The sequence below is a fragment of the Bombina bombina genome, chromosome 5 (assembly GCF_027579735.1).
Source record: "Bombina bombina isolate aBomBom1 chromosome 5, aBomBom1.pri, whole genome shotgun sequence".
Taxonomy (NCBI): Eukaryota; Metazoa; Chordata; class Amphibia; order Anura; family Bombinatoridae; genus Bombina; species Bombina bombina.
Genome location: NC_069503.1, coordinates 624,467,369 through 624,487,097, shown reverse-complemented (window position 1 = coordinate 624,487,097; position 19,729 = coordinate 624,467,369). Strand labels below are relative to the sequence as shown.

Below are 19,729 nucleotides of genomic sequence, written 5' to 3'. Positions count from 1 at the left end.
GACATCACTAAGAGACCGGATGTCTGTGTTCTAATTCTGGCATTGTAACTAGGCTCGTCTGACCTTGGTTGTGTCATGTTATATTGTGCTGAATCTCAGTTTACCTGACCAACAAACAGCATGTAAAAACACACTAAGTACCAGATAAACTCCGGCACTACAGACAGCAGCAAAAATGATCTAAAAAATAAATACTTCACTCCCTTGAAATATACAAAGTTGAAAAGGCTTCTATGAACTAAGTCTGTCACAGTCTGTTAAGTAAGTGAATTGTAAAGTTATCTAGAGACTAACAAAAGCAATTCTGTGCGTTCGTAGCTGTGCTCATTTGCAAGCTATTTTTATAAAATGCTGGCAGCATGAAAATATGGTTAATGTTACAAACAATGAACTAATCTGATACTTATGGACTTTATTAAAAACAACAAGATTATTTTACTCAGTGGGGGATCTGCATCAAGGAAATTGTTTCCAACTTGTAGCAAAGCCATGGAGACCAAATGTAATATATCCCCTGCCCAGGAGTGTGCTTCAAATGAAATATTTATTTTCAGGTCAGTTTCAGTTTAATACGTTAGGTGCAAGTGTTTTGCACATGTAAGGTTTACTGTTAATTTTATGCTAATTCTATTCTCTCATTGCAGGTTACCTCTGCGTTCTTCTGACTTTTAATAAACCAGCAATTTTTTTTTTATACATGTATCATAATTCCTCTTAAGGCACAAACCTATATCTTCAAGGAAGGAAAGAAATGCAGTGCAGAAGGTGAGCGCATGTAAAGCTAGGAAGATAAGCATAAACTAGCAGGATATAAGTAGAGTTAAAGGGATAGTCTAGTCAAAAACATAATTTATGTAAGAACTTACCTGATAAATTCATTTCTTTCATATTAGCAAGAGTCCATGAGCTAGTGACGTATGGGATATACATTCCTACCAGGAGGGGCAAAGTTTCCCAAACCTCAAAATGCCTACAAATACAGCCTTCACCACACCCACAAATCAGTTTAACAAATAGCCAAGAAGTGGGGTGATAAGAAAAAAGTGCAAAAGCATATAAAATAAGGAATTGGAATAATTGTGCTTTATACAAAAAAATCATAACCACCACAAAAAAGGGCGGGCCTCATGGACTCTTGCTAATATGAAAGAAATGAATTTATCAGGTAAGTTCTTACATAAATTATGTTTTCTTTCATGTAATTAGCAAGAGTCCATGAGCTAGTGACGTATGGGATAATGACTACCCAAGATGTGGATCTTTCCACGCAAGGGTCACTAGAGAGGGAGGGATAAAAATAAAGACAGCCAATTCCTGCTGAAAATAATCCACACCCAAAATAAAGTTTAATGAAAAACATAAACAGAAGATTCAAACTGAAACCGTTGCCTGAAGTACTTTTCTACCAAAAACTGCTTCAGAAGAAGAAAATACATCAAAATGGTAGAATTTAGTAAAAGTATGCAAAGAGGACCAAGTTGCTGCTTTGCAAATCTGATCAACCGAAGCTTCATTCCTAAACGCCCAGGAAGTAGAAACTGACCTAGTAGAATGAGCTGTAATCCTTTGAGGCGGAGTTTTACCCGACTCGACATAGGCATGATGAATTAAAGATTTCAACCAAGATGCCAAAGAAATGGCAGAAGCTTTCTGGCCTTTTCTAGAACCGGAAAAGATAACAAATAGACTAGAAGTCTTTCGGAAAGACTTAGTAGCTTCAACATAATATTTCAAAGCTCTAACAACATCCAAAGAATGCAACGATTTCTCCTTAGAATTCTTAGGATTAGGACATAATGAGGGAACCACAATTTCTCTACTAATGTTGTTGGAATTCACAACCTTAGGTAAAAATTCAAAAGAAGTTCGCAACACCGCCTTATCCTGATGAAAAATCAGAAAAGGAGACTCACAAGAAAGAGCAGATAATTCAGAGACTCTTCTGGCAGAAGAGATCGCCAAAAGGAACAAAACTTTCCAAGAAAGTAATTTAATGTCCAATGAATGCATGGGTTCAAAATGAGGAGCTTGAAGAGCCCCCAGAACCAAATTCAAACTCCAAGGAGGAGAAATTGACTTAATGACAGGTTTTATATGAACCAAAGCTTGTACAAAACAATGAATATCAGGAAGATTAGCAATCTTTCTGTGAAAAAGAACAGAAAGAGCAGAGATTTGTCCTTTCAAAGAACTTGCGGATAAACCTTTATCTAAACCATCCTGAAGAAACTGTAAAATTCTCGTAATTCTAAAAGAATGCCAAGAAAAATGATGAGAAAGACACCAAGAAATATAAGTCTTCCAGACTCTATAATATATCTCTCTAGATACAGATTTACGAGCCTGTAACATAGTATTAATCACAGAGTCAGAGAAACCTCTTTGACCAAGAATCAAGCGTTCAATCTCCATACCTTTAAATTTAAGGATTTGAGATCCTGATGGAAAAAAGGACCTTGCGACAGAAGGTCTGGTCTTAGCGGAAGAGTCCACGGACAGCAAGAGGCCATACGGACAAGATCTGCATACCAAAACCTGTGAGGCCATGCCGGAGCTACCAGCAGAACAAACGAGCATTCCTTCAGAATCTTGGAGATTACTCTTGGAAGAAGAACTAGAGGCGGAAAGATATAGGCAGGATGATACTTCCAAGGAAGTGATAATGCATCCACTGCTTCCGCCTGAGGATCCCGGGATCTGGACAGATACCTGGGAAGTTTCTTGTTTAGATGAGGCGCCATCAGATCTATTTCTGGAAGCTCCCACATTTGAACAATCTGAAGAAATACCTCTGGGTGAAGAGACCATTCGCCCGGATGCAATGTTTGGCGACTGAGATAATCCGCTTCCCAATTGTCTATACCTGGGATATGAACCGCAGAGATTAGACAGGAGCTGGATTCCGCCCAAACCAGAATTCGAGATACTTCTTTCATAGCCAGAGGACTGTGAGTCCCTCCTTGATGATTGATGTATGCCACAGTTGTGACATTGTCTGTCTGAAAACAAATGAACGATTCTCTCTTCAGAAGAGGCCAAGACTGAAGAGCTCTGAAAATTGCACGGAGTTCCAAAATATTGATCGGTAATCTCACCTCCTGAGATTCCCAAACTCCTTGTGCCGTCAGAGAACCCCACACAGCTCCCCAACCTGTAAGACTTGCATCTGTTGAAATTACAGTCCAGGTCGGAAGAACAAAAGAAGCCCCCTGAATTAAACGATGGTGATCTGTCCACCACGTTAGAGAGTGTCGTACAATCGGTTTTAAAGATATTAATTGAGATATCTTTATGTAATCCCTGCACCATTGGTTCAGCATACAGAGCTGAAGAGGTCGCATGTGAAAACGAGCAAAGGGGATGATTGTGACTGAAGGTTTCGACAAGCTGAAATCAATTTTAGACGTCTCTTGTCTGTTAAAGACAGAGTCATGGACACTGAATCTATCTGGAAACCCAGAAAGGTTACCCTTGTCTGAGGAATCGAACTTTTTAGTGAATTGATCCTCCAACCATGATCTTGAAGAAACAACACAAGTCGATTCGTATGAGATTCTGCTAAATATAAAGACTGAGCAAGTACCAAGATATCGTCCAAATAAGGAAATACCACAATACCCTGTTCTCTGATTACAGACAGAAGGGCACCGAGAACCTTTGTAAAAATTCTTGGAGCTGTAGCTAGGCCAAACGGCAGAGCCACAAACTGGTAATGCTTGTCCAGAAAAGAGAATCTCAGGAACTGATAATGATCTGGATGAATCGGAATATGCAGATATACATCCTGTAAATCTATTGTGGACGTATAATGCCCTTGCTGAACAAAAGGCAAGATAGTCCTTACAGTTACCATTTTGAACGTTGGTATCCTTACATAACGATTCAATATTTTTAGATCCAGAACTGGTCTGAAGGAATTCTCCTTCTTTGGTACAATGAAGAGATTCAAATAAAACCCCAGCCCCTGTTCCAGAACTGGAACTGGCATAATTATTCCAGCTAACTCTAGATCTGAAACACATTTCAGAAATGCTTGAGCTTTCACTGGATTTACTGGGACACGGGAAAGAAAAAATCTCTTTGCAGGAGGTCTTATCTTGAAACCAATTCTGTACCCTTCTGAAACAATGTTCTGAATCCAAAGATTGTGAACAGAATTGATCCAAATTTCTTTGAAAAAACGTAACCTGCCCCCTACCAGCTGAGCTGGAATGAGGGCCGCACCTTCATGTGGACTTAGAGGCTGGCTTTGCTTTTCTAGAAGGCTTGGATTTATTCCAGACTGGAGATGGTTTCCAAACTGAAACTGCTCCTGAGGATGAAGGATCAGGTTTTTGTTCTTTGTTGAAACGAAAGGAACGAAAACGATTATTAGCCCTGTTTTTACCCTTAGATTTTTTTATCCTGTGGTAAAAAAGTTCCTTTCCCACCAGTAACAGTTGAGATAATAGAATCCAACTGAGAACCAAATAATTTGTTACCCTGGAAAGAAATGGAAAGTAGAGTCGATTTAGAAGACATATCAGCATTCCAAGTTTTAAGCCATAAAGCTCTTCTAGCTAAAATAGCTAGAGACATAAACCTGACATCAACTCTGATAATATCAAAAATGGCATCACAGATAAAATTATTAGCATGTTGAAGAAGAATAATAATATTATGAGAATCATGATCTGTTACTTGTTGCGCTAAAGTTTCCAACCAAAAAGTTGAAGCTGCAGCAACATCAGCCAATGATATAGCAGGTCTAAGAAGATTACCTGAACACAGATAAGCTTTTCTTAGAAAGGATTCAATTTTCCTATCTAAAGGATCTTTAAACGAAGTACCATCTGACGTAGGAATAGTAGTACGTTTAGCAAGGGTAGAAATAGCCCCATCAACTTTAGGGATTTTGTCCCAAAATTCTAATCTGTCAGACGGCACAGGATATAATTGCTTAAAACGTTTAGAAGGAGTAAATGAATTACCCAAATTATTCCATTCTCTGGAAATTACTTCAGAAATAGCACCAGGAACAGGAAAAACTTCTGGAATAACCACAGGAGATTTAAAGACCTTATCTAAACGTTTAGATTTAGTATCAAGTGGACCAGAATCCTCAATTTCTAAAGCAATTAGTACTTCTTTAAGTAAAGAACGAATAAATTCCATTTTAAATAAATATGAAGATTTATCAGCATCAACCTCTGAGACAGAATCATCTGAACCAGAAGAGTCATTAGAATCAGAATGATGTTCATTTAAAAATTCATCTGTATAAAGAGAAGTTTTAAAAGATTTTTTATGTTTACTAGAAGGAGGAATAACAGACATAGCCTTCTTGATGGATTCAGAAACAAAATCTCTTATGTTATCAGGAATATTCTGAACATTAGATGTTGATGGAACTGCAACAGGTAATGGTACATTACTAAAGGAAATATTATCTGCATTAACAAGTTTGTCATGACAAGTAATACAAACAACAGCTGGAGGAACAGCTACCAAAAGTTTACAGCAGATACACTTAGCTTTGGTAGTTCCAGCACCAGACAACTATTTTCCTGAAGTATCTTCTGACTCAGATGCAACGTGAGACATCTTGCAATATGTAAGAGAAAAAACAACATGTAAAGCAAAATTGATCAAATTCCTTAAATGACAGTTTCAGGAATGGGAAAAAATGCCAAGGAACAAGCTTCTAGCAACCAGAAGCACAGAAAAATGAGACTTAAATAATGTGGAGACAAAAGCGACGCCCATATTTTTTTAGCGCCAAATAAGACGCCCACATTATTTGGCGCCTAAATGCTTTTTGGCGCCAAAATGACGCCACGTCCGGAACGCCGACATTTTTGGCGCAAAAGAACGTCAAAAAATGACGTAACTTCCGGCGACACGTATGACGCCGGAAACAGAAAGATTTTTTGCGCCAAAAAAAAATTTGCGCCAAAAATGACGCAATAAAATGAAGCATTTTCAGCCCCCGCGAGCCTAACAGCCCACAGGGAAAAAAGTCAAATTTTTAAGGTAAGAAAAATAATTGATTCAAGTGCATTATCCCAAATATGAAACTGACTGTCTGAAAATAAGGAATGTTGAACATCCTGAGTCAAGGCAAATAAATGTTTGAATACATATATTTAGAACTTTATAAAAAAGTGCCCAACCATAGCTTAGAGTGTCACAGAAAATAAGACTTACTTACCCCAGGACACTCATCTACATGTTTGTAGAAAGCCAAACCAGTACTGAAACGAAAATCAGCAGAGGTAATGGTAAATATAAGAGTATATCGTCGATCTGAAAAGGGAGGTAAGAGATGAATCTCTACGACCGATAACAGAGAACCTATGAAATAGACCCCGTAGAAGGAGATCATTGAATTCAAACAGGCAATACTCTCCTCACATCCCTCTGACATTCACTGCACGCTGAGAGGAAAACCGGGCTCCAACCTGCTGCGGAGCGCATATCAACGTAGAATCTAGCACAAACTTACTTCACCAAGTTTGTAAAACTGATTTGTGGGTGTGGTGAGGGGTGTATTTGTAGGCATTTTGAGGTTTGGGAAACTTTGCCCCTCCTGGTAGGAATGTATATCCCATACGTCACTAACTCATGGACTCTTGCTAATTACATGAAAGAAATTAAATCTTTTGTGATTCAGATAGAGCATGCAGTTTTAAGCAACTTTCTAATTTACTCCTATTATCAACTTTTCTTCGTTCTCTTGGTATCTTTTTTTGAAAAAGCAACAATGTAAGCTTAGAAGCCGGCCCATTTTTGGTTTAGCACCTGGGCAGTTATTGCTGATTGGTGGCTATATTTAGACACCAATTAGCAAGCGTTACCCAGGTTCTGAACCAAAAATGGGCCGGCTTCTAAGCTTACATTGTTGTTTTTTCAAAAAAAGATACCAAGAGAACGAAGAAAAGTTGATAATAGGAGTAAATTAGAAAGTTGCTTAAAATTGCATGCTCTATCTGTATCATGACAAAAAAATGTGTGTTTCATATCCCTTTAACTACCTAATAACATTCTAACAGAAAATTTCAAAGAGTATGAAATGTTAGTTGAATTTAGAGGAGACGACTTTCAGGTTTTACATATACTAGAGAGGTTTTTCTTTTTCCTCTTTGTTTATTTATTTTTTTGGTCTAGTAATAAACCCGGTATAATAAGTCTTCCTGGATTAGGTATTGATTTCCGCTTTGTAACTGTTCATTTCTGTTTTTTATTGAAATTAAAATGTACAAATCTGTTGGAAGTTAATAAAAATGAGTTAAAAAAAAATAAAAAATTGCATGCTCTATCCGAATCGTGAAAGTTTAATTTTGACTAGACTATCCCTTTAAGGCAATGTGTAATGAAGGGGTAAAACTGTAATATAATAGATATAAAAATGCTAACAAGGTATACTGATGTTACCCACATGTATCAGAGGCAATACAGCTTCAAGTATATTTATAATCCTAGAAATGTTTAGATAATTTTACTTTCTTTTATCTTCACCATTTATTTTTTTGCATTGGTGTGATATGCAAGTTTCACAAATGGACATACTTGAAACATACACCAAACCAGCAAATACAGCCCAAACAGCCTCCCCAGTATACTCCAACCATCGTTCCCCTGTATACCAAGAGTTCAATATGCCACTAAAGCTCTCCACTGAATATACCCCATTCAGCCTCCATCCTGTATAAATCACACTATCCATCCACTTTACACAAACCAGCCTCCCCCTAAATATTCCAATCACTCTCCACCCAGTATGCCCTAATCAGCAGCCCCGCATAAAATCCTAGCCTATCTAGTCTCTATCCAAAATACCCCAACCAGATTCACACCAATTTAACCCAAACAGCCACATTCATTATAGTCCAACCTTCCACAACCCAATATAAAACATCTCTCCCAACCAGACTCAACCCAGTATACACCACCAAGCTACAGCCATTATATCCCAAACAGCCTCACCACAATATACCCCAGAAAGTTTCAACCCAGTATAGCACAACCACTCTCCATCAAGACTCTTCCAACCAGCTTCAACCAGTATACCCTAACCAGCCTTACCCAAATAAACTCAAGGAGTCTCAACCTATTGCAGCATAATCCCTTTCTGCCCCAGCCTCATTCAACCAGCCATCTCTCCAGTATACACCAAACAGCTGCACCCCCAACATACCCCTAACATACAATAACCAGAATGGGTGTGCATTGGATGCTTCGGTAGCACCAGAATGCTGAAGAAGGTGGCCGCACGCCACATTTGGCTCTTTTCAGAGTTGAATTTATCCTTGTAAAAGTGCAACACACTAAGATCTGTGCAAATCCAAAGCATCCAAAGGCACACCAAGTGTTCTCTCAAGGCCATTTTTAATGGGGGCACCACCTGACTGGTTTTACTGGCCACCTGGCTAAAAAAAAAGTTTACCAAAAACAAGCTAAAATTGGCTAATATTGAAAATTTTAAATTTGTATTGCCAAAATTATAATTAAGGTAATTTATTTTAAATTATGTAATAAATGTGATACTAGTACAAATTATTGCACTGCCCCTGCAAGGCTATTTCACAATGCCACCAGACCGGCAACATTTTCTGTGGAGAACACTGCACACCCTGAATAACCAGCTACTTCCACGGTATTCATTTTTTTCCACTGCATAACAACCAACTGTTAATTTTAAGTACACAAGAACAGATGATTTTCCAATAAACAACATTCTCTCTTTACAATGCAAACCAATTGCTTCTACAGTATACACCAAATACACATTCCTCTAATACACAATTAGAAGCAAATAAATATACAACGATAGTTTCTTCCACCATACATATTTTAACCTAACAGTTTGTGCTCACTTATAAATCATGCACAACAACATACACATTCTTTGAGAAGGAATGTGTATTTAAAGGGATGGTAAAGTCCCTTTAAACAAATAAATATTTATGCTAAAAAAATTACACACTAAAGAATATTAGTAAGGTATCAAATATAATCCATTACATTGGTTACAAACCTGTTTTCAGGCATTTAAACCGTACTGTGCTTATGAGTGACGTGTATTATTTCTGCATTTTGCTAATGTGAGTGGAAGCCACAAGACTTTGTCATCAAACTTACTTCTCGTTTCAGTTCCATAATGCACTGGCAGGTTTTCAGGATGGCTATTTCTAAATCTTCAATAATATCCTTTGTCTTTTGGGTTTGCTGTAGAAAAAAAAAAAACAATGTGAAAAATGTATTATTTAATCTAATAATTGAACAGGATAAGAAATATATAGCATATAGCAAACCACCATTTGGAGCTTACAGACAAACAACTGAAGACAGAGCATACAATTAAATCAATATATAATTAACTTCTATTATCGAATTTGCTTTGTTTGCATAGAGGTATTATTTTTTGAAGAGATACTTAGGTAGGTGCCTGAAGTACTACTTGGCAGGAAATAGCGCTGCGATCTAGTGATATTGCAAATGGATAATATTCTTGCAAAGCCGCTGCCACATAGTGCTCTAGATATGTGCACGCTCCTGAGATTTGTCCCTGCTATTCAATAAAATATACTAAAAGAACAAAGAAAATGTGATAATAGTAAATTAGAAAGTCGTTTAAAATCTCGTGTTTCATGTCACCTTAAAGGGACACTAAAGTCAAAATTAAACTTTTATGATTCAGATAGCACGTGCCGTTTTAAGACACTTTCCAATTTACTTCTACTATCAGATTTTGTACATTCTTTTTATATGTACACTTTTGAGACAATTGCTCCTACTGAGCATGTGCACAAGTTCATAGGGTATATGTATACTAGTCTATAATTGGCTGATGGCTGTCACATGATACAGTGGGCAAACACATGGGGAAAGATAAATTTGTCAGATTTTTTTTTACTGCTTATTTGAAATTCAGAGTAAGTGTTTTTAAATTGTCCTTATATTACACATTTCTACTGCATATAGTACATTTATTTAGAGCAATTTGATTGTATCTAAATATAAAAAGACAGATAGTGTTAAGGATCATTAAACGTAAAGTGTAATTTCACATAAACAATCAAAACATAAAAGTATTTATATATCAGATTTGTAGGAATCTTATTTATCCTGGGAAACCTAATTTCAGACCTCTCATTTCCTTCTATTAGGCACATTTGATTAACCAGCAGAATACTGGACAACAAAGAAACACAGCATAGTGACAAATTGCAACTTAAAGGGACTTGAAAGTCAAAATTAAACTTTCATAATTCAAATAGCGTATTTTATATGATTTTTTTCAATTAATTTCTATTACCATATTTACATTACAGTTCATTTGGTATCCTTTGTTGAAAAGCATATCTAGGTAGGTTTAGGAGCAGAAATGCACTAGGAGCTAGCTGGTGATTTACTTATATTATCTAATTTGCTTAATTCTTTAGGTATTCTTTGTTGAAGAAATAGCAATGCACATGGGTGAGCCAATCACACGAGGCATCTATGTGCAGCCACCAATCAGCAGCTACTGAGCCTATTTAGATATGCTTTTCTACAAAGTTTATCAAGGGAATGAAGAAAATTAAATAGAAGTAAATTGGAAAGTTGTTTAAAATTGCATTCTCTATCTGCATCATGAAAGAAAAAAATGGGTTTCATGTCCCTTTAATTGCATACACATTATTAGATGATGTTCTAACTATATTCTTGTTTCCTTTCTCCGATTTCTAATCATTTTATTAATGTTTTAAAAATGTACTAACTCAGATATTAAGAGGGGACATAAACAAGTTAATACTTACAACTTTTTAGATTTAAAGAGATGGTAACGTTTATAGTATAGAAAGTATAGAAAGTATATCCAAAATCTACCTTTAATTTTAATAGTATTTTTATTTATAAAAATTTTTGTACCCCTTAAAAAGGGGCACTAAACCCACATTTTTTCTTTAAATGGTTAATATAGAGCATGCACTTTTAAGTAACTTTCTAATTTACTCCTATTATCAAATTTTCTCCGTTCTCTTGCTATCTTTATTTAGAAAGCAGGAATCTAAAGCTTAAAGGGGCAGTAAAACCTACAAAATAATGTTATATAATTCTACACATAGTGCGGAATTATATAAAAGTAGCTGAGCGCCAACTTTATACAGCAAAGTCTTACAGAGCAATTTTACTACGAAGTTCAGTTTTGCAGAACGCCGCTCCTGGCTCTACTAAGCGGGTCTTTTTTTTTCTAAACGCATCGCGCGCGCGCTTTCAGAATCGCTCTGTGGGAATGAAGAAAACCAGATAATAGAAGTAACTGCAAACATTTTTTAAATTGTATGCTCTGTCTGAATCACAAAAGAATATTTGTGGGTTTTCTATCCCTTTAATGTACATTGGAATTATTTAAACATTTTTTAATTATAGACAGAGAAACAATTTACAATGTATTTTATGATTTATTTTGTCTGCTTTTCTGGTTATTTAAATAATAAAAAAAAAAATCTGCTTTCCTTTAGAGTGCCTTGAGAGCATTCTGTAGAATTTGGAACAATGACACTGTTATGTGCTTGCAAAGTAATTTGCAGATTTATATTTGTCCCTAGCAGGAGATAAAAAAAGGAGATAAGGTAAACCACTGAAGAAGCTTTTCAAGAAGTGTGTCGCTGGACTACAATAGAATGCAAATTTGATTAAACGACAGATTTAAATGCTTTTAAAATATATATTTCATATGCAGATCATCTGTAATTGAGTGGTCAATTTTTGATTTGTCTTTTAAAAAAAATAATTGAAATGTCCTTTATCATTGCATTAACCAATATGGCAACATTAATACAAAGAAAACTTCACTTGTATGAAATAGCATTATTAGCTACTCAGCTTGTTACTAATATAACCATGGTCTACACACTACAGAACATAAACCTTAAATGGCACTCATCTTCAGCTTCTCTAGTGATGATATTGAATAATTTGTTGCCAATACATCTGTCAACCCAAAATATATTATAGAATACAAAAAATAGACACAAGCTAAATATAAAAATGTATAAAAGGTCTTATTACTCGTTGTACACTATCATTAAAGGGACAGTAAAGTCAAAATTAAACTTTCATGATTAAGATAGAGCAATTTTAAACTATTCCCATTTTAATTCTGTTATCAAATTTGCTTTGTTATCTTGTTATCCTTTGTTGAAAAGTAAATCTAGGTTGGCTAATAGGAGCTTTGGAGTATGCACGTGTTTATAGCATTCTATGGCAGCAGTATTTGCAACTTTGTAGACTATTGGTATAAATAATATAAACTCTTTGTAAACAGAATTCCCTTGTCACCTTCAGGATTAAAGGGACAGCTTACCCAATTTTTTCATCCCTTTATTGTGTTTCCAATTATCCATTTTACCTGCTGGAGTGTATTAAATTGTATAGAAATAGTTCCTATACCTGTATATTAGTATTTGAAATAGCTTATTTTATCTGTTGTATCCCTACTTATATTGAAAGTCTCTATACTTAATCATAGGCTATAGAAAAGCCTATTAGCCTATAGAAAAAATGTGTAAATATAGCAGCAGAAGAAATTATGCGTCCATTCGGAAATAGGAGAGATAAGAAATACAATGTAAATTATCAATTGTACAATCATAAGTATTGGGATTTGGTATACAAACAGACAGCTACATTACGAGTTTTGAGGGAAGGTGAAAAACAAGCGTTAACAGGCCCTAACGCTGCTTTTTTACGCCCGCTGGTATTACGAGTCTTACAGGTATAGGTGTACCGCACACTTTTTTGGCCGGAACGCAAAGCAACTTACGTAAATTTCGTAAAGGCTTTTTTCAATGGGCATAGTGCCGGTATTACGAGTTTGTCCTGGGAGGCCAAAAAGTGAGCGGTACACCCTCTACCGCCAAAATTCCTAACGCATTTTAAAGTCAGTAGTTATGAGTTTTACGCTACAAAGCTGTAGCATAAAACTCATAACTAAAGTGCTAAAAAGTACACTAACACCCATAAACTACCTATTAACCCCTAAACCGAGGCCCTCCCGCATCCCAAACACTAAAATAAAATTATTAACCCCTAATCTGCCGCTCCCGACATTGTCGCCACTAGAATAAACATATTAACCCCTGAACCGCCGCACTCCCGCCTCGCAAACACTAGTTAAATATTATTAACCCCTAATCTGCAGCCCCTAACATCGCCGCCACCTAAATTATACTTATTAACCCCTAATCTGCCGTTCCGGACATCGCCGCCACCTACCTACATTTATTAACCCCTAATCTGCCGCCCCCAACATCGCCGCCACAATTCTAAATTTATTAACCCTTTAAACCTAAGTCGAACCCTAACCCTAACACCCTCTAACTTAAATATAATTTAAATAAATCTAAATAAAATTAATATCATTAAGTAAATTATTCCTATTTAAAACTAAATACTTACCTGTAAAATAAACCCTAAGCTAGCTACAATATAACTAATAGTTACATTGTAGCTAGCTTAGGGTTTATTTTTATTTTACAAGCAAGTTTGTATTTATTTTAACTAGGTAGAATAGTTACTAAATAGTTTTTAACTATTTACTAACTACCTAGATAAAATAAATACAAATTTACCTGTAAAATAAAACCTAACCTAAGTTACACTAACACCTAACACTACACTACAATTAAATAACTTACCTTAATTAAATACAACTAAATAAATACAATTAGCTAAATTACAAACCCCCCCACTAAATTACAGAAAATAAAAATCAAAATACAAGATATTTAAACTAATTACACCTAATCTAAGAGCCCTAAAAAAAATAAAAAAAGACCACCCCCCAAAAAAATAAATAAACTCTAGCCTAACCTAAACTACCAATAGCCCTTAAAAGGGCCTTTTGCTGGGCATTGCCCCAAATAAATCAGTTCTTTTACCTGTTTAAAAAAATACACACAACCCCCCCAACAGTAAAACCCACCACCCACACAACCAACCACCCAAATAAAACCCTAACTAAAAAAACCTAAGCTCCCCATTGCCCTGAAAAGGGCAATTGGATGGACATTGCCCTTTAAAGGGCATTTAGCTCTATTGCTGCCCAAAGCCCTAACCTAAAAATAAAACCTACCCAATACACCCTTAAAAAATCCTAACACTAACCCCAGAAGATCCACTTACCGGGAGAAGTCTTCATCCAAGTTGCAAGATGTCTTCAACAAAGTCGGCAGAAGTGGTCCTCCAGACGTGCAGAAGTGGTCCTCCAGATGGGCAGAAGTCTTCATACAGACGGCATCTTCTATCTTCACCCTTCCAACGCGGAGCGGATCCATCTTCAAGACATCCGGCGCGGAGCATCCTCTTCCAACGAAGACTACCCGACGAATGAAGGTACCTTTAAGTGACGTCATCCAAGATGGCGTCCCTTAGATTCTGATTGGCTGATAGAATTCTATCAGCCAATCGGAATTAAAGTTGAAAAAATCCTATTGGCTGATGCAATCAGCCAATAGGATTGAAGTTCAATCCTATTGGCTGATCCAATCAGCCAATAGGATTGAGCTTGCATTCTATTGGCTGTTCCAAATTAGTTTAAATATCTTGTAATTTGTTTTTTATTTTCTGTAATTTAGTGTTTGTTTTTATTTTTTAATTTAGCTAATTGTATTTGATTTATTTAATTGTATTTCATTTAGGTAATTTATTTAATTGTAGTGTAGTGTTAGGTGTTAGTGTAACTCAGGTTAGGTTTTATTTTACAGGTAAATTTGTATTTATTTTAGCTAGGTAGTTATTAAATAGTTAATAACTATTTAGTAACTAGTCTACCTAGTTAAAATAAATACAAACTTGCCTGTGAAATAAAAATAAACTCTAAGCTAAATACAATGTAACTATTAGTTATATTGTAGGTTTATTTTACAGGTAAGTATTTAATTTTAAATAGGAATAATTTAGTTAATGATAGTAATTTTATTTAGATTTATTTTAATTACATTTAAGTTAGGGGGGTTAGGGTTAGACTTAGGTTTAGGGGTTAATAAATTTAGAATAGTGGCGGCGACATTGGGGGAGTGAGATTAGGGGTTAATAAATATAATATAGGTGTCGGCGATGTCGGGGGCGGCAGATTAGGGGTTAATAAGTGTAAGATTAGGGGTGTTTAGACTTGGGGTTCATGTTAGGGTGTTAGGTGTAAACATAAAATGTGTTTCCCCATAGCAATCAATGGGGCTACGTTACTGAGTTTTACGCTGCTTTTTTGCAGGTGTTAAGACTTTTTCTCAGCTGGCTCTCCCCATTGATGTCTATGGGAAAATCGTGCACGAGCACGCATAACCAGCTCACCGCTCACTTAAGCAGCGCTGGTATTGGAGTGCGGTATGGAGCACAATTTTGCTCTACGCTCACTTCTTGCCTGTTAACGCCGGGTTGGTAAAAACCTGTAATACCAGCGCTGCAGGTAAGTGAGCGGTGAGAATAACATGCAAGTTAGCAACACACCCCTCATAACGCAAAACTCGTAATCTAGGCGAGAGATAAGATAAGGAAGCATTTGTGTGTACAGAAAGTGATATAACACGGAGATCTGATTTCCATGAAAGCTCAACCCATTTTGGTGGGTTGTGGTGTCAAAGTGAGCTATTTGATAGAAAAAAACTAAACCCAGAGGAGCAATTCCTCATACTTATAACAAGTCATTGGAAACACATTAAGGGAAAAACAAATTAATAGTACACCCACTGGTTTTCAAAGCTGTCCTCAGGTCTCCCTAACAGGCTACATTTTGAGGATATCTGAACTGGAGCACAGGGGACATAATCAGCTGATTTGTAAACAGTTATTTTACCTGCTCTCATCCAAGGTTATCCTGAAAACCTGACCTGTTAGGGGGGCATGAGGACAGATTTGAAAACCAGTGCAGTATACTGTCCCTTTAATTGCTAGGAGTTTCATATTGAGTAGGTTTGTTTATTCAATGTTTTCTATTTTTTTATTTATTTATTTTTAATATTGAATTTTTCCTGGCAATCCGAAGGATGAAGTATGGCAGAATAACCACACAATCTAATGGCCTGGGTAGGTAGAAATGAGAAATAAAGGCTGTAATAGTATATAGAGAGAAAAGTATAGAATGCACAGGATGAAAATAAAGATACTCCGGTGTTATCCTAAATAAATTAATATACACACCTATATATAGACCAATCACAAAGTAAATTATCAGCAAATTAAAAAAGGTGAAGGCATAATATTCCCCTTAGCTCGATTTATCAATCCATGGCGGACAGGGCTGTACATATTCGCCCCTGTCCGCCCTAGCTCTCCTCTGGTGGGCAGCAATCTGCTGCCGTAATTTAACATTGCATGCGAGCACTCTTGTGCAACTCCGCCCCCTGCCCGTGCACAGCCAATCACGCACAGGCATGAGCTGCCAATCTCCCTGGTCGGATGAGACTGGGGAGATTGAAATTCTTCCCCTAAGTGGAGAACAGGGTAGGGAAGAAGTGGTCTGATAGCCGCTGCTTGATAAATCCTGACTGCAGGTCCTCTTCTGTGAACCTGCAGTCATAGGGAGAAGAAGGGCTTGATAAATTGAGCCCTAAGTATTATTAAGTAACACAAATCCTTATGCAGTACATTAACATAAACCAAACAATACTGGAAGCATGTTTTCAAAACCTATTGTTACAACATACAGCTAGGAATTCTTGCCAGGAACATACAAATTAGGCTTATTTCTTAAAAGGACTTTACCCAAATGCTGAATCACTTGAAAGTAAAGCATCACAGCTCTAAAAAGGTGACATTTATAGGACAGGAAAACAGAATTTATGCTTACCGGATAAATTACTTTCTCCAACGGTGTGTCCGGTCCACGGCGTCATCCTTACTTGTGGGAATATCTCTTCCCCAACAGGAAATGGCAAACAGTCCCAGCAAAGCTGGCCATATAGTCCCTCCTAGGCTCCGCCCACCACAGTCATTCGACCGACGGACAGGAGGAAAAAATAGGAGAAACCATAGGGTGTCGTGGTGACTGTAGTTAGAGAAAATAATTCATCGGACCTGATTAAAAAGCCAGGGCGGGCCGTGGACCGGACACACCGTTGGAGAAAGTAATTTATCAGGTAAGCATAAATTCTGTTTTCTCCAACATTGGTGTGTCCGGTCCACGGCGTCATCCTTACTTGTGGGAACCAATACCAAAGCTTTAGGACACGGATGAAGGGAGGGAGCAAATCAGGTCACCTAAACGGAAGGCACCACGGCTCGCAAAACCTTTCTCCCAAAAATAGCCTCAGAAGAAGCAAAAGTATCAAATTTGTAAAATTTGGCAAAAGTGTGCAGTGAAGACCAACTCGCTGCCTTACATATCTGATCAACAGAAGCCTCGTTCTTGAAGGCCCATGTGGAAGCTACAGCCCTAGTGGAGTGAGCTGTGATTCTTTCAGGAGGCTGCCGTCCGGCAGTCTCATAAGCCAATCGGATGATGCTTTTAAGCCAAAAAGAAAGAGAGGTAGAAGTTGATTTTGACCTCTCCTTTTACCAGAATAGACGACAAACAGAGAAGAAGTTTGTCTGAAGTCTTTTGTAGCTTCTAAGTAGAATTTTAGAGCACGGACTACATCTAAATTGTGTAGCAAACGTTCCTTCTTTGAAACTGGATTCGGACACAAAGAAGGTACAACTATCTCCTGATTAATATTTTTGTTGGAAACAACCTTTGGTAGAAAACCAGGCTTAGTACGCAAAACAACCTTATCTGAATGGAACACCAGATAGGGTGGAGTACATTGTAGAGCAGATAACTCAGAAACTCTTCTAGCAGAAGAAATAGCAACCAAAAACAAAACTTTCCAAGATAACAACTTAATATCTACGGAATGTAAAGGTTCAAACGGAACCCCTTGAAGAACTGAAAGAACTAGATTTAAACTCCAGGGAGGAGTCAAAGGACTGTAAACAGGCTTAATCCGAACCAAAGCCTGAACAAATGCTTGAATATCTGGCACAACTGCCAGTCGTTTGTGTAGTAGGACAGATAAAGCAGAAATCTGTCCCTTTAGAGAACTTGCGGATAATCCTTTATCCAAACCTTCTTGTAGAAAGGAAAGAATCCTAGGAATCTTTATCTTATTCCATGGGAATCCCTTGGATTCACACCAGCAGATATATCTTTTCCATATTTTATGGTAAATCTTTCTAGTTACCGGTTTTCTGGCTTGAACCAGAGTATCTATCACGGAATCTGAAAACCCACGCTTTGATAGAATCAAGCGTTCAATCTCCAAGCCGTCAGCTGGAGGGAGACCAGATTTGGATGTTCGAATGGACCCTGAACAAGAAGGTCCTGTCTCAAAGGTAGCTTCCATGGTGGAACCGATGACATATTCACCAGGTCTGCATACCAAGTCCTGCGTGGCCACGCAGGAGCTATCAAGATCACCGAGGCCCTCTCCTGTTTGATCCTGGCTACCAGCCTGGGAATGAGAGGAAACGGTGGAAACACATAAGCTAGGTTGAAGGTCCAAGGCGCTACTAGTGCATCCACTAGAGTCGCCTTGGGATCCCTGGATCTGGACCCGTAGCAAGGAACCTTGAAATTCTGATGGGACGCCATCAGATCCATATCTGGAATGCCCCATAGTTGCGTCAACTGGGCAAAGATCTCCGGGTGGAGTTCCCATTCCCCCAGATGGAATGTTTGACGACTCAAATAATCCGCTTCCCAGTTTTCCACACCTGGAATGTGGATCGCAGATAGGTGGCAAGAGTGATTCTCCGCCCATTGTATTATTTTGGTCACTTCTTTCATCGCCAGGGAACTCCTTGTTCCCCCCTGATGATTGAGATACGCAACAGTCGTCATGTTGTCTGATTGGAATCTTATGAATCTGGCCTTTGCTAGCTGAGGCCAAGCCTTGAGAGCATTGAATATCGCTCTTAGTTCCAGAATGTTTATCGGGAGAAGAGACTCTTCCCGAGACCACAGTCCCTGAGCTTTCAGGGATTCCCAGACCACGCCCCAGCCCACTAGGCTGGCGTCGGTCGTGACGATGACCCACTCTGGACTGCGGAAGCTCATTCCCTGGGATAGGTGATCCTGGGTTAGCCACCAACGGAGTGAGTCTCTGGTCTTCTGATCTACTTGAATCACTGGAGACAAGTCTGTATAGTCCCCATTCCACTGTTTCAGCATGCACAGTTGTAATGGTCTTAGATGAATTCGCGCAAAAGGAACTATGTCCATTGCTGCAACCATCAATCCTACTACTTCCATGCACTGAGCTATGGAAGGACAAGGAATAGAATGAAGAACTTGACAAGCGTTTAGAAGTTTTGACTTTCTGACATCTGTCAAGAAAATCCTCATTTCTAAGGAATCTATTATTGCTCCCAACGACGGAGACAGGGAACTTTTTTCTATGTTCACCTTCCATCCGTGAGATCTCAGAAAGGCCAGAACGATGTCTGAGTGAGCCTTTGCCTTTGAAAGAGACGACGCTTGTACTAGAATGTCGTCCAAGTACGGTACTACTGCAATGCCCCTTGGTCTTAGAACCGCTAGAAGGGATCCGAGTACCTTTGTGAAAATCCTTGGAGCAATGGGAGGGCCACAAACTGGTAATGTTTGTCTAGAAAGGCGAACCTTAGGAACTGATGATGTTCTTTGTGGATAGGGATATGTAGATACGTATCCTTTAGATCCACGGTAGTCATAAATTGACCTTCCTGAATTGTGGGTAGAATCGTT

At 37.8% G+C, this 19,729-nt stretch overlaps 1 protein-coding gene across 1 annotated transcript in view; it reads right to left on the bottom strand.

The window, feature by feature from the left end:
• The window catches only part of CTNNAL1 (catenin alpha like 1), a 727,303-nt gene that overhangs the window by 244,967 nt on the left and 462,607 nt on the right, over positions 1-19,729 (bottom strand). Inside the window, exon 8 of the mRNA XM_053714583.1 lies at positions 9,121-9,207. Coding sequence (XP_053570558.1) covers positions 9,121-9,207 — 87 coding nt within the window. The remainder of the gene's footprint in view (positions 1-9,120; positions 9,208-19,729) is intronic.